General features: G+C 38.2%; 1 protein-coding gene across 1 annotated transcript in view; it reads left to right on the top strand.

Moving 5' to 3' along the window:
* The window catches only part of DGKQ (diacylglycerol kinase theta), an 87,527-nt gene that overhangs the window by 21,781 nt on the left and 51,948 nt on the right, over nucleotides 1–13,798 (top strand). Inside the window, exons 3-4 of the mRNA XM_068175978.1 lie at nucleotides 960–1,039; nucleotides 9,651–9,750. Coding sequence (XP_068032079.1) covers nucleotides 960–1,039; nucleotides 9,651–9,750 — 180 coding nt within the window. The remainder of the gene's footprint in view (nucleotides 1–959; nucleotides 1,040–9,650; nucleotides 9,751–13,798) is intronic.

Below are 13,798 nucleotides of genomic sequence, written 5' to 3'. Positions count from 1 at the left end.
GGACTGCAGATGAGAAGTTTTAAGCACTTGGGGTGTTGTCAGATACTTGTGAAATGTAGGAAAAGCAGGGAGGGGAAAACCCTCTGTGTACAGCAACAGTTGCTGCTGGCAAGTGATCTTCTGCTCTGGCACTGGGAGAGGTCTGAGCTTCCACTCAAGAGGTCAGGAGCTGAGCATCTGCACAAGGCTTCATGCTTGAACTGGTGGAGAGTATTTCTGAAAGAAAGAGGACTCTAAATCCATAGCTGCATGGCTTATTAGTTCCTAATTAATCAGAGGTGGTGGGAATGAAGTAATGAATCCCTTGTTTTCTTCACACAGCTTAATGTAATGCAAATTCATGGTAAGAAGCTGTGGAAAATATCCCCTCCATGAGAAATGATCTTTTAAAACACTGTCATGCTTGAAAGTATGCTTTGTGGAGCTTGGATGGAATTATAAACCTGTAATAAAAGAAATATTTACTCTTGACATTCAAAGCTGCCTGTAATTGGCGACCTTCTGCCATTACACTCAGTTTGTAACAATGCTTTGTTTTCTCACATTTATGTCACATGCGCTAGCTTGTAGAATAATTCACTTGCAAACATCCTTCTACTTTGGCTACATCAAAAAGCTGTTTTGGACTGTTTAAAACTTTTTCTGAAATTTAAGAACTCATTTGGATGATCATGGATGGAGACAGTGTGGGAGGACCTGGCTTGTGGTAGGCTTGTACTGTTCTGCGATAAACTGTCCTTCCTTTTCCATTGCCAGCATCTTAGCAGCAAAATAACTGGGAGTTCATGGACTGCTCGGGGTGTGAGAGTTGTGTACGTTCTCAGACCTAGGGGATAGCAAATGTGTTTAAAACGATGTATTCCTAATTGTATTTGATTCCATTTTTGGTTTGGTTTGATTGTGTTTCTTAAAGTCCCTTGCTTGTGAAGAGTTGCTCATGGTTCTTATTTTATTTCCAGTTTGCAACTTCATGTCTCACGAAAAGTGCCTCAAGAATGTCAAGATACCATGCTCATGTATTGCTCCCAGCCTTGTAAGGGTGAGTAAAGAGACACTGGCTTGTCTCTGTCTTGGGGTAATACCGCACATTTATCACTAATGAACATGGTGCCATACAGCAGTGGTTTTTTTTCATATCATAATGCAAAAATTGTTTTAGTCATCACTAAAGCTTTTATAGCTGCTCACAGGCAAAGCTACACTTCCTTTGAAGAGTCTGCTATAAGCAGCTGTAGATACTCTGTCTTTCAAGACTAGTTATTTGCATTCTTTAAATCTTACTAGGCGTTCTTACTGTGTGTCATTACCTGGAAGTTTCGCAATAAAGAACTTGCTTTCAGATGGCTTGTGACCTTCTCCCACAAGACTTTATGTGCAAGAGATTGATTCAAAGGGTGTGAAACATGAATCAACTTTACAGAATATAATAGGATGCGACTAAGGTACTAAGAAGCTAAACTGAAGAGAAAACGAAGTGTATTATCCACTTGGGAAAGGATGACATAAGAGGAATGGAAGGGGACAAGGACATGAGAAATTTATTAGAGAAGTAGTAAAACACTACAAATACCTTAAGGAGCCACAGGCAAAAGTCGAATGAGACATGGCTATAAAAACAGTCATGTTCATTACAGACCTTGCTGACTCAATGCACATTTATGGGAATCCATTGTGTAGACCTGTGAAGGGGAGCTGATTCCCTTTGTGTCGTAAAACATTTTACCAGTTCCTTTTTGTTGTGGAAGCCTGTGTAGGGGGTTAGATGTGGAATTTTAAAAACAATATGCAATTTGAAACATATGAGAGAGATTATCCACAAGAGAAATTATCCATTTGTCTTTCTTCAATATGCTTTGTCTACATGATAAAACTGCTAGGCTGTACTAACGCAAAGCTTTGCTTTTTCTCTTTTTTGCTTTTCCTATTTCCTTACATACCTTTCATCTTGAGACGTGTCTGATAATTTTTATAATTTTCCAGTGAAACAGCAAGAAATACTGCTGTAAGTCTTGGAACCCATGGTAAAGGGCCATGTAGGTAGTGAGAAGTGCTTTTACTAAGAATTAGCATCTTCTGCTTTTTCAGTATGTTGGCAGTCTGTCATTGTAGCAAAAGGAACAGTGAATCAGATGATATAGGTATCTACATGGGCCTTCAGGGGGATGGAAAAAATCCAGCTGGAAAATAGTAATTTAAATCAGAGTGTGGTTGTTGTAAATATTTATGACTGCTTCTTTTGTGGATTTGCTCTAAATTTATTTTATTGTTCAAAATAGTATTTGTTCCTTTGCTTTTATATGGTAAAAATCCTCCATTTAAACTTACTAATGTTCCCATTTGCATCAGCTGTAGACGTCAGTGTAAATTTTTTCTCTCGTGTCAGCCCCTGTCATCTATCTGCCCCAAAATTTTTATCTTGCGATTTATCTGTAAACGATAAACACAAATTATACTGCACAGCAAGGATAGTTATTTGGTGGTGTTGTCAGTCTTTGAAACTGTTTGCAGTTCAGCATTGTTGTGTTTAGCTCAAGGAGTCTTCTGTGTTTTCTGTCTTGAGCTGTAATGATTTTATTTTGAAAACTCTGGATTGTACTGTTCGTTCTGGACAGTCATGTCCTCCTTGACGTGGTCATCCAAGTTGCATTAATTCTGATCAGCTGTACAAGTGAAGGCTGCCATATGGGAGACATCGTTTTGCATGCAGGCTCTGTCAAAGCAAATACCAGACTTGGCATTTGCATAAAAAATATAACGGAGTGAAAAACAAATGACAGCCATTTATACAATTTGTGGAAAATTTATTTTCTTAATCTCTCCTTTCAGATTATTTATTTATTAAAAGGTCTGACGTAGGAGGGAACACTGGTGGGATTTTTTTCTGATAGTTCTTTCAGCTATGTCAATATTCAGTATATTACAGAAATGAGACTTTTTTTTTTTACTTGCCTGGATTTCATCTAGAGAAGAGGGCAATTGTTAAAGCTCATCAGAATGTATGTCATTTGATACTAAGTCAACCCATCAGAGAATAATTTTTCAGCAGATGTTTGGTGGAAACTTTTATTCCTGACAGTAGGGTTTCCTTCCCAGGGTCAAGTAAAGGCCCACAGAGTCACAAGCATGCCACAACTGCATCCAGTCTCAGATCATTCCTAAGGCTGACCTATGAATTTTTTTCTCTATTGTAAATCATTATCACCTGCATTTAGTATTCCAGAGTGGATCCAGGTCATGATGTTTCTAAACAAGCCTTCATGGATCAGTCTTCTGAAAAGTTTGCAGGGCATATGATTTGTTCCAATAGTAAGGTCTCAGCAACTTTTTCAAATTCAAGCTCTTTCTTTCCTACATTCCATTAAGTATTTACCTACTTTACAGTACACATTTAAAAAAAAAAGGGGGGAGAAAGGGAGGACAAAAAATAATCCACACCTAAACGCCAACACAAAACAAAATAACAGTAAAACCAAAACGTTTTTGGGGGTGAAATGTGAAGTTTTTTTTTCCCTTGTTAGGTTGGAATTGAAGCTGTATTACAGCTTCTAAGAAGTGTGTGTGTATTTTCTATATAACTGTTCTTGGAAAACTAAATTGAAATGAGACCATATGAAAAATGGTTTAGTGATGTTCAGCATTTGCTATGCTTATTTTTCCTTGTTGGTGTGTTGGTGCATTGCCCTAATGGTTTCTAAACATTTCCATTTTAAGAAGGCTTTGAAGTGTCCTCACGAGACTTTGTTGTGTGCTGTTATTCTTAAAGCCAGGTTGTCTAGAATGGAAAAATGTTAATCTAGGTTATCAGCTTCTGAATCTTTTTGTGCTAAAAATAAAACTTTCCTTTGTAAGGAAAGCTGCTGCATTCATGGGCTGGGGTAAGGAATGGGAAGGCTGTGGTGCTTGCAGGGGTCTCTGCTCTTGTAATTGTCCGCTGACCGGAGTTTCTCCCTCTGGATACTGGGTTCAGCTATGTGCAGCGTGGTTATTTGGGTCAGTAACAATAATCTGAAAGTAGAAGATCTTTCTGGGGGGGCCCAAAGCAATGGGATGAGGGGTAATGGTTTTAAACTAAAAGGGGATGCATTCTGACTAGATTTAAGGAAAACATTTTTACAATAAGGGTGGTGAAGTACTGTCAGATGTTGCTCAGAGACGTGGTAGATGCCCCATCCCTGGATGTCTTCAAGACCAGGTTGGACAGGGCTCTGAGCAACCTGGTCTAGTTGAAGGTGTTCTTGCTCACTGCATGGAAATTTGGACTAGGTGACCTCTAAAGGTTCCCTTCCAGCCCAAGCTGTTCTGTGATTGTGATTTTACCTGGGCCCTTGCTGGGTAGCACTGACCACCTTCTGTCAAAAAGGTCCCTCTCTCAGCTCTCCAGCACTTGACCTATGCTTGTGTTGCTTCAGCAAAGCAGTTGCTTGGAGACAGTCACATGGTATAATTTAGAATCCAAATGAGGGTTAAAACTGCTTGCTGGTAATCTTGGCACTGCATCAAGGTTTTCTCCCTTTTCTCCCTGAAGGGGAACCTCAGAGCATAAGGGAAGGAAGGGCTAGCTCCTCCTAGTTTGTAAGCTCAGGAGACTTTATTATGCTCTCCTGGAACGATCTGAACTCCAAGATGAGCTCTGCAGCTGTATCAGTAACTCTTCAGTTTCAGAAACATTATGGGATGGCACTGTGTTTGTTTTAATTCTTAATCTTTGTCTTGATAAGAGGACATGGACATTGATTTCCTCTGTAGCAATAATACCAAGGAGTGAGTGACTTTTGCATGTATTTTTTTTTAAAGTACAAAAAATACTAGGCCAAGCAACTCAATTGCAGTGGAAAGCTTTTACACAAGTCTTACTTTTGAGTAGAAGTATCATATCATTCTGGTTTGAAATAGCATGGGATGCATTATCCATTGCAAAGGGTCCTTGAGACCTTGGAGTGTATAAGGCCAAATGTCCTGTCACAGAGGTATGCAGGATGAAGAAAAATAATTGTGGATGTAGTGGGATAGCGTATAGATGTGTGCATCATTCTCTTGCGTTAGCCCCAATTAAATTTTTGATAATTAAGTATCTGATTTTGTCTCTCCTGTCCTATTATGTGTTGAGACACCATTTAATTTTGTATTCTTACTTCATTTTAGACCTACCATATGGAATGCATACTTACATTGCCTTTAAACACCAGCCAATAAATCAAGTGCTCAGAGCAAGAGCGTTAGTTTGGACACAAGTGAAGAGTAGTTGATAGGCATTGTCCCTAAAATGCCAGAGCAATAGAGGACATTCCAGAGCACACAGTGTATTCAAGTTGCAGAAATATTTTGCTGCTAAATAAGGGGTTTAAAACAAATCAAAGTGTGGTGGTTTTTTTTTTTTTGTTTTTGTTTTGTTTTTTTTTTTTTATTACTGAGTAATAAGGAAGCAATTGAAAAGATGTCAATTAGGCAAAAGTTGAATCACAAAGTTGTTGTCTTCTCTCAGAGAGGGTATAGTCTAGGCCTGGACAGAACAGTCATGGGGTGGAGTGAGGTGTGTTACCCTATCTACCTCCCTAGAGCAAAGGTTTACGGTGTTGGAGTGAACATTAGAAACTAAATAGGGAAGTGCTTCTACACTTAAACATCCATACATGTTTTTGTTTCAGAAACACCATTTTAATTTTTATCAGGATTTTTTTTTTGGTCTTATGTTGAGAGCAGTCTCTGAGAATGACCCCATGTGACAGCCCTTTTGGGTGTCTGATGAAGATGGTTGCTTCCAAGCTGCTTGTGCTTATCCTTAAAACGGAGCAGTGTTTTTGAGCTGCAAGCTAGTGATCTTAAGTTAAATTCCTTTTACTCAACCCTTGGAGGCTGTTGTTGAGAGTTTTAGAATCCTACTTTCTGTCTACCCTTTCTTGGAAGCTGTTCAGCCCCACACTACCTTAGGTCCTGCCACCCTGTTTTCTTAATCTCTCTGGTATTTTTTACAAAGTCATGCCAAGTGCAAGTCACCCTGGTGTGATGGAGAAGGACATGCATGGGCAAAATAATATCTAGACATAGGCCTAGGAAAAGTTTTTAGTAGGGAGTTCATTTTAAAAACTGCCCAAGACAGCAGCTACCACATTGGCTTTTGGTATATCTGTATTTCTCTCATTGCCCTTTGCACCTGGAAGTCTTTGCCTCATGATTCAAGATAAAGCTTTCTTCTGCCTGAGCTGGTAGAAAACAAGCTGCTGCTGGGTGAAAAACAGGCCTTCCTGGAGCTGTATTTTCTCCCCTGCTGCTGAGGCATCCTGAAGGATGCAGACCAGTAAGACAGTCTGGCCTGACTCTGCACAAATCAGAGGGTCTGGAAGGTAGCTGGGCCACTCTGTATAAAGTGACTCCACCTTAGTGGAAGAGTACTTGAATTAATGACATATTGTTGGTTACATGCTTGATACCCTGTGATATTTCAGGATGAGGTACCATTTTAAAAGATACTATCAAAAGAAAGCAATTCTATCCTTTGTTTTTCTTCCAATGTGGATTTTAAAAGCAGTTTGTTGCTGTTCTTTTTGGTTGATGCAGAACTGCTGTGCACTTGCACAGATTGCACTAAAGGAATTAGAATCTTAGGTAGATAGATATATCTTAGATAGGATCAAATTTTATTACAGGCTGATAAGAGCATTTACAGATATGTATTACATTGTCTAATGCGTTGCATTCCTTAACAGATGGCAGGAAATAGAATAGGAACTAGGAGTATCTTGCCCGTGAGTGCAGAGTCATTCTGGAGATCATACTGGAGTGTTACCATTATACTTTCTGTTGATATGCTTCTGATCAATACTGTAAGGGCACTTAGATGTGCTTTAATGGTATTACTAGAAGAAATTTTCTGTATTTTTCTGTGGAAATCGATTTTCATGGTCTTCATAAGGTAATTTAAGTAGATGGATTGGAAAAGCAGTTTTAAACTCTCATAAATTATTAACATTTTCTCTGTAGGCCACCTTATGCTTCTGTACTTTGCTGTACTTATGGAGGTGGATATAAACTAGGCAATAACATTTAATGTTCTGTATTCTTTCATGGTGTCTCACTGGCTTTTCTAGTCTGAGTTTCAAATATTTTTTCAATATATGTCTATATTAGGTGCTTAGAACTTGTTCAGCAACCAAAATATGTTGGGAGAAACATGTAGTTCTTCTGCCTTGGGTGGCTGTATGGTCCTTGAGACTGTGGCAGAGGTAGGGCACTTAAAGATGACACTTGAAACCTGAAGACAGGTTAGGATGTGCAGAAAAGCTTGCCTGAAGAAATCCCACCAGGGCTTTTCAGTACTCCTTGCAGTTGCAGTGTCTGGGTTGGGTTGTACTCACATAGTCATTTTTTACCAACTTTCTGCATATGAATTCATTATGCAGGATGAATTTTGTTCAAGTGGTCTTCTCCTAGCAAACTTTTTTTTTTGGAGCAGCTAGAGTGAGCTGCAGCTTTGGCACTTTACCTCCACAGCAGCTGAGCCCAAGTAACTTGCATGTGACTGTACAAGAGAGGTTTGTTTCTTCCTTCTCTTGAAGAAGTAGCAGGGTGGGTAGGGATGATGAGCCTTAAACTTAATCTGGGACAGTTTGATTAAAGCTTCTTTGGCTTTCCAGGATAATTTACCCCCCTAAGGATATATATTCTTTTTGTAAACATACATTATATGGCTTGAGTATTCTGATTAAAAAAAAAATATGTAAGCCAGCTGTGAACTTTGTCAGAAATGGAGGGCTGCAGAGAATGAAATTTCAGTTTGGGCTGCTGGGAGTAGGCTATGGACCTGAAAAGAATGCTTTGGCTGTATTTTTAAATCCCCAACTTGTACATCAAGTTAAAACTTGAAGCTTTTGGATGCAATGCTGTTATGTATCGTATGTGCGATACTGATATGGTGTCTCTTTTGTGGGCTGGCTCTCAGCCCTGCTTGGTGGGGAGCGTGGGATCTGAATGGGCAGCTTCCTGATCAGTCAGGGACCAAGGATTCCTCACAGTCTGCTGGGGTAGTGAGCTGGTGACTGTTTCAGTGGTCAGCTACTGTGCACTGTCCTGTTCATGTTTGGTAACGCAAGCATATTTCATTCCTCTCTTTATCCTCTTTTTTCTCCCAAAGCTTAATTATGAGGAGCACTGGAGGAACCAAATGCTTTGCAGTTTGGGGGTTACTGATTTTTCTTGATTAAACTTTCAGCATTGTTCTTTTCTCCTTATGTTGCATCTGGCAAAACTTTATCTCACTTCTTTCATTGTTCATGCTTGAATTACAGGATTGTTTGATGTAACTGTCCCTATACTTTCTGAGACAGAAAATTCTTGTGGGATTTGTTTTTTTATAACTGGAAGCAACTCCTTGGGTCATCAAATTCTGTGTTCACAGTATGTGTCAGATTTGCTGCTAATAGTTCTCAGGAAAACCTCAATATACAAGGAGAAAAATTCATATTCTGATGAATAACCTTGAAGGACTTTTTACCAGTATATCTGAGAGGAAAAGTTGCTATCTGTGACTACATGTGTCTGAAGTAATTATTTCCAAAGTTTTACTGGGAATTATTAATTTCTTTTGAAACCTAAATAATACTGTGTCAGCTTTTACCAGAAATACAACCACAAGATAAACTTGATGTGTAAAGCTTCATTATAGCAAGAAGGGCATGTGAAATGCATAATACTAAATACCTAAATCACAGCAAACTTTTGTGGAACTCATTTGGATTCCGGGACTTTAAACATGCAGTTACTTTCTTTCCTTCTAATGTGAACATCACTTTAGCAGAGCTGTGCATCTTGTAGGAAGAGTCGTTTCTAGAACAGGTATGAAGCTTAAGTATGTTTCTTCTTTACTTTGCTTCATCTGTTGTTCCTTTGGTACTATTACTTCCCATCTTCGTTATTAATCAAGAATTAATTATTAATAAAGTCAATTAAGCAAGAAAAAAACAATTTAAGGTAAGTTAATAATAAGAAACATATTGCCAAAACAGTTGGTACAGACAACTCTTGCAAGAGAAAATCATAGTCTATCATTATCAACCTACAGTCAAGAGGAACCTCAATCTGGATGTACTTCAGGAGATGGATACCATTCAGGCTTTGAAGCTTTGGATAAGGCAGGGGGAGACCAACCAATCCCTTTGGTCAGCCAGTGGCCAAGCTGTATTCGGATAGGAACTGAAAGGTGTGTGGAGAGCACTGAACGGTGGCAGCACTGAGGTGTTAAAAGTTGTCCTGTGCATGTCTTTAGGGTATTTTTTTCACCTGTGCAGTAATTACTCTTTCATTGCCCTTGATTCAATTAAGAATACTCAGAAGAATAGCTGTGATTACAGGTATGTCCCAAAGGAAGCCTTTGGATTCATGTTGTTGTGAATCATCAAGAACCTAATCAGTTTAAAAATATAAACAATACATATTATTTCCCAAGAATTAAAAAAAGTTACATTTAAGTATTTATCATGTATTTCTAAGTAGGATTATTTTTAAAGGATGTTTCAGCTGTCTATTTATTCTTGTGCTTAGTTAAGTTTACATTGTATATACTGCCCTTTTGCTGCAAGATGAAGTAGCTTCTATGAATTTTAACTGACGCTTTGGAAGCTGAAATTGATGATGTCTTATGCATTCTTTGCTGGCAGGTTCCAGTTGCACACTGTTTTGGGCCTCCAGGACATTACAAAAGAAAGTTTTGTGCTGTGTGCAGGAAGTCCCTAGAGTCACCTGCATTTCGATGTGAAGGTAACTTAAAACCTACTTGTACGGCCATCTGTGTGCCACCCAGTAACCTACAGTTTCCTTACACTGCATATCTCAAGTGCTTGAGAAATTTTTGGTTTGTTTATTATCCATTCACTGGTTGTGGGAAGATGTACTTCAAACTAAGGAATAATAAATCAATCACCTTCCATAAACTGCAAATTCTGTCAAACCTGTATGCTCTTTTCACCTTTGTTCCAATTTACTTTGAGCAAGTCTGTGGTGGTGTGCAATGAATTCCTGCCTGAGATGGGCAAAGAATGAGGAGCTATTATGGGGAAAAAAAGACTTGTCCTGTTGCAGTAATTTATTTCTGTTTCCAGTGGAAACTTTTAGTACAGAGAATCATCAGGTATTCTTATTTCTAGAAAAGAATGTAGAATTTCCTGTGTTACTAGTCTCATATATCTGTTACTTGTAATGAGGATGAGGTACCTTCAATGGAAAGATTTTTGAAAATATTATTTTTCAAAATAGTACTGCTCTGAGTGTTCTGACATGGATTCTCTGAAAAAACAGTAATTAAAGAAATCACCCAAATACCAGATTTTTTATTTGAAATACATGTTGGCATGAGTACATGACTGATTTTGACGTAGGACAGCTCTTCAATTCTCCCTTGTCTTAAATGTCTATTAGTTGTTCAGTTGAGTTGTGAGTTTAAATAGAATTAACTGTTTTACAGGAATAGTACTTCTGAACTATTTTTTAAAAAGTCTAATGAATGAAAAATGAATTTTCAGGGAATTGAGTTGCTTCCAAAATCACTGTTTTGCTAATGTCTTATTAAATATGGCTTTTCTATGTTTATGTGTAGGGGAAGCAATCCTCTGATCACGGCATTTAGCTGTAAAATGGCTCAGTGTTTCTGTTTCTGCTTCTGCTTTGTCTGTTGAGTTGCATAATGGAGCCAAACTGTTCTTCTGACTAGTGGGAATGTGTCACTTAGTATAGTCACTGTGTGGCTGGGATGGTTTGGTAGGATGTTCTGTGAGCTAGAGATAGCACAGAGAATTTTCTAGTGTTCTGTCTTAGTAAGACTCAGAACCTGTGTGCCATTAGATAAACAGAAATATGAAAAGAAAATAGTTGTCACTAGTTATACCCTCTTAACTATTGCAAATCGCTTTAGTTTAGTGATCCAATTTAGTTAAAGCTTTCTAAATTTTGCTTTCATATTCTTACTCTATTCTACTGCATTTGCGTTGTATCCGTTTTTTGTGGTTTAACCCCAGCCAGCTGCCAAGCACCACACACAGCCACTCGCTACCTGCCCCACCAGTGGGATCAGGGAGAGAATTGGAAGACAGTATTATATGGAAAGCAAAACCCACACACACACAAGCAGAGGAAAATGAAGAAGTCATTCCCAGCTTCCCATGGGTAGGCAGGTGTTTTGCATCTCCAGGACAGCAGGGGCCCCTCACACCTCACAGTGACTTGGGAGGACAAATGCCATCGCTCCAAATGTTCCCCATTCCTCCTTCGAGTGCCCAGCTTTAAATACTGAGCAGGATGTCAGATGATCTGGAATATCCCTTTGGCCAGTTTGGGTCACCTGTCCTGGCTGTGTCTCCTCTCGACCTCCCCCAGCTTCCTCCCCAGTGTGGCAGTACAAAAAGCAGAAAAGGCCGTGGCTCTGTGTAAGCCCTGCTCAAGAATAATTAAAACATCTCTGTATTATCAACCCTGTGTGCAACACAAACCCAAAACACCGCCCCATTGTATCCACTGTGAAAAAAATTAACTCTACCCCAACCAAATCCAGCACACAAATGCAAAGGAGTATTTTTTCCAGATGTTTCTATTTAAGTGTTTGTAAACATGATATTTAAGTGTTTGTAAACATGAAGCGCATGAAATCACATGTTATAGTTAGGTATAACAGATGCACAGAATTTTTTTTATGGTTCATTGAAGATTCTGAATTGTTTTCCTCACACTGATTTTACAGTATTACTATTTTGTGTGGTGTGACTTGTTCTGTGCCCATTTTCTGAATACCAGTAAGTCTACAATTTGTTTCTCTGCTAATTTTTTAAAACGTATCTTAAAAAGGGCAGCTAAAGTTCATAAAATGCACAAGATTCTTCCTTCATTCTTCAAAAATGCTTGTAGAATTTGTTTTAGAAGTCTAGTGTTTTAAGCTGTAGAACTTTTAAATTCAGATGGAGATATTCTGAAAGGAACTTTCTTCCTTTTTTTTTGTTTTGTTTATGTCTAATGATTTAGCTTAATACTGCAAATCTAGTCTTGTTTATGATGTTCATGTCTGATACTAAAATTAAGAACTTTTCCTGGACTCTTTACAATTAAGATAAAAATAAGGGTTAAGATGGAGTTATCTTTTCTAAAGAAATTGTCGACATCATTAAATGTACTTGTAAAATAATTTTAATCACTTGATTTGCATTGTTTATATATTAAAATAGAATAAACTTTCTTGAAAGGAAGTAAAAGGTTTCACTCACATAAATCTTGTGGGTGCACAGTAGGAGACCTGTTCTCAGAAATGAGCATGCATGTGTATTAATCCATGGTGAAATAAATACATACATGGCATTGGTAAAAATGACAATAGATTGACTCCAAATTCTGCTGAAAGTTACTGATTGTTTTGGACAGCTATTTTGCTACCAGATTTCACTGGTGTCAGTTGAACCCAGACTCATGATGGTGAGAGTTGCTCTTCCTTTTATTTCCAGGAAGAAGGGATGGAAAGTAAAAAATAGAAATCTGAGTAATCCAAACATTTTTTTGGTTCTGAATTCTTTACAAAAGTTCCTTAATAAGCACTGAGCAGGAGCAGCAGATTTAATGGAGAAGGAGGCAGTTAACATTTTAAAGGCTCTTCTCTCAAGTTTATGTATCTGAAATTAATCAGGTTGTGTTTTTTGGCAATCATAAAGGACTTTAATAACTAGCTTGAACAGAAGATTTTCATTCTGTTATAAATTAAAGAATTATGCAAATTATGGAATAGCTGATAAAGATGAAATTTCTTTTTGTAGGACCTCTAATTTGATCTTTACATTCAAAACCATCCTCTTTCCTACACCAGGATAGTCAGTTTAAGGGATTAACTACCTAGGACAGTCCTGCCATTTATGTAAACATCTTTCTTACCAATTCTGGGCAAGGACTGGTGCTAGAAGCAGCAGATGTGAATTAAACCAAGGGTAAAAGCCCCTCTGTGTTCTTACAAAGTATAGTAAAGGGCTGAGCATGTCTGTATTGGCAGAATTAACAATAAAACCCCCAATGCTTCTGTAAATTCCTTGAAGTTGCAACATTGTCTATGGACACTTTGCACATTGGCAAGAGTATGACTGCAAGCATCTAGTTTGCCTGGTTAGCTGACCTGACAAAAATGGAAAATTTTCCTGTTACATCTATGAAAAGGGAGAAATGTGAGTGGAGGAGGGACTGTGCCACAGCTCAGAGAGAAGTTCTTGAGTGCTGTGAAGACTAAGACTAAGACAACCACAAACACACGGAGCTCCCCATGCTCCGTGTGTTTGTGGTTGTCTTAGTCATGAGTCTTTCCTTTGGTGTGATGGGAGATTGTCTTCTCTGGGGTTAGAATAACACAGTGTTAATTCTGCTCTGGAAGACTCCAAAGAGATTTCAAATTGGGTATTATTCTCTATGTAAATTAATAAGTTGCTTTCAAGATACTTTCAGATAATGTGCTAATGTGTACAGTTGCTATCTTCCAATCTTCAGGTTACAGTTCTCATATTTTTGTGATATGCTTGGAGAAATAACTTGTTTGACTGGTACTGAAAAAGTATTTGAAAAATTTGATGCTAGTCTCTTACTTTCATTTACTTGATGAAAAGTCAGATGCCTTCCCAGAGCAATACAAGTGTTTACAAAGCAGCTACAGAAGGATCTTTTCTATCCTTCTCTGTCTCTGAGGCCCACAGAGAACCCTCCTAACTCTTGAAATGATGAAGCTAGATATTGAGATCTATTAGGTTTTGTTTTGTGGGGTTTTTTTTGTAACTCATCCTTTGTAGCATAACTG

The sequence above is a fragment of the Anomalospiza imberbis genome, chromosome Z (genome assembly GCF_031753505.1).
Source record: "Anomalospiza imberbis isolate Cuckoo-Finch-1a 21T00152 chromosome Z, ASM3175350v1, whole genome shotgun sequence".
Classification (NCBI taxonomy): Eukaryota; Metazoa; Chordata; class Aves; order Passeriformes; family Viduidae; genus Anomalospiza; species Anomalospiza imberbis.
Note: the sequence above shows the minus strand (reverse complement) of the source record. Positions and strands in the feature narration are given on the sequence as shown.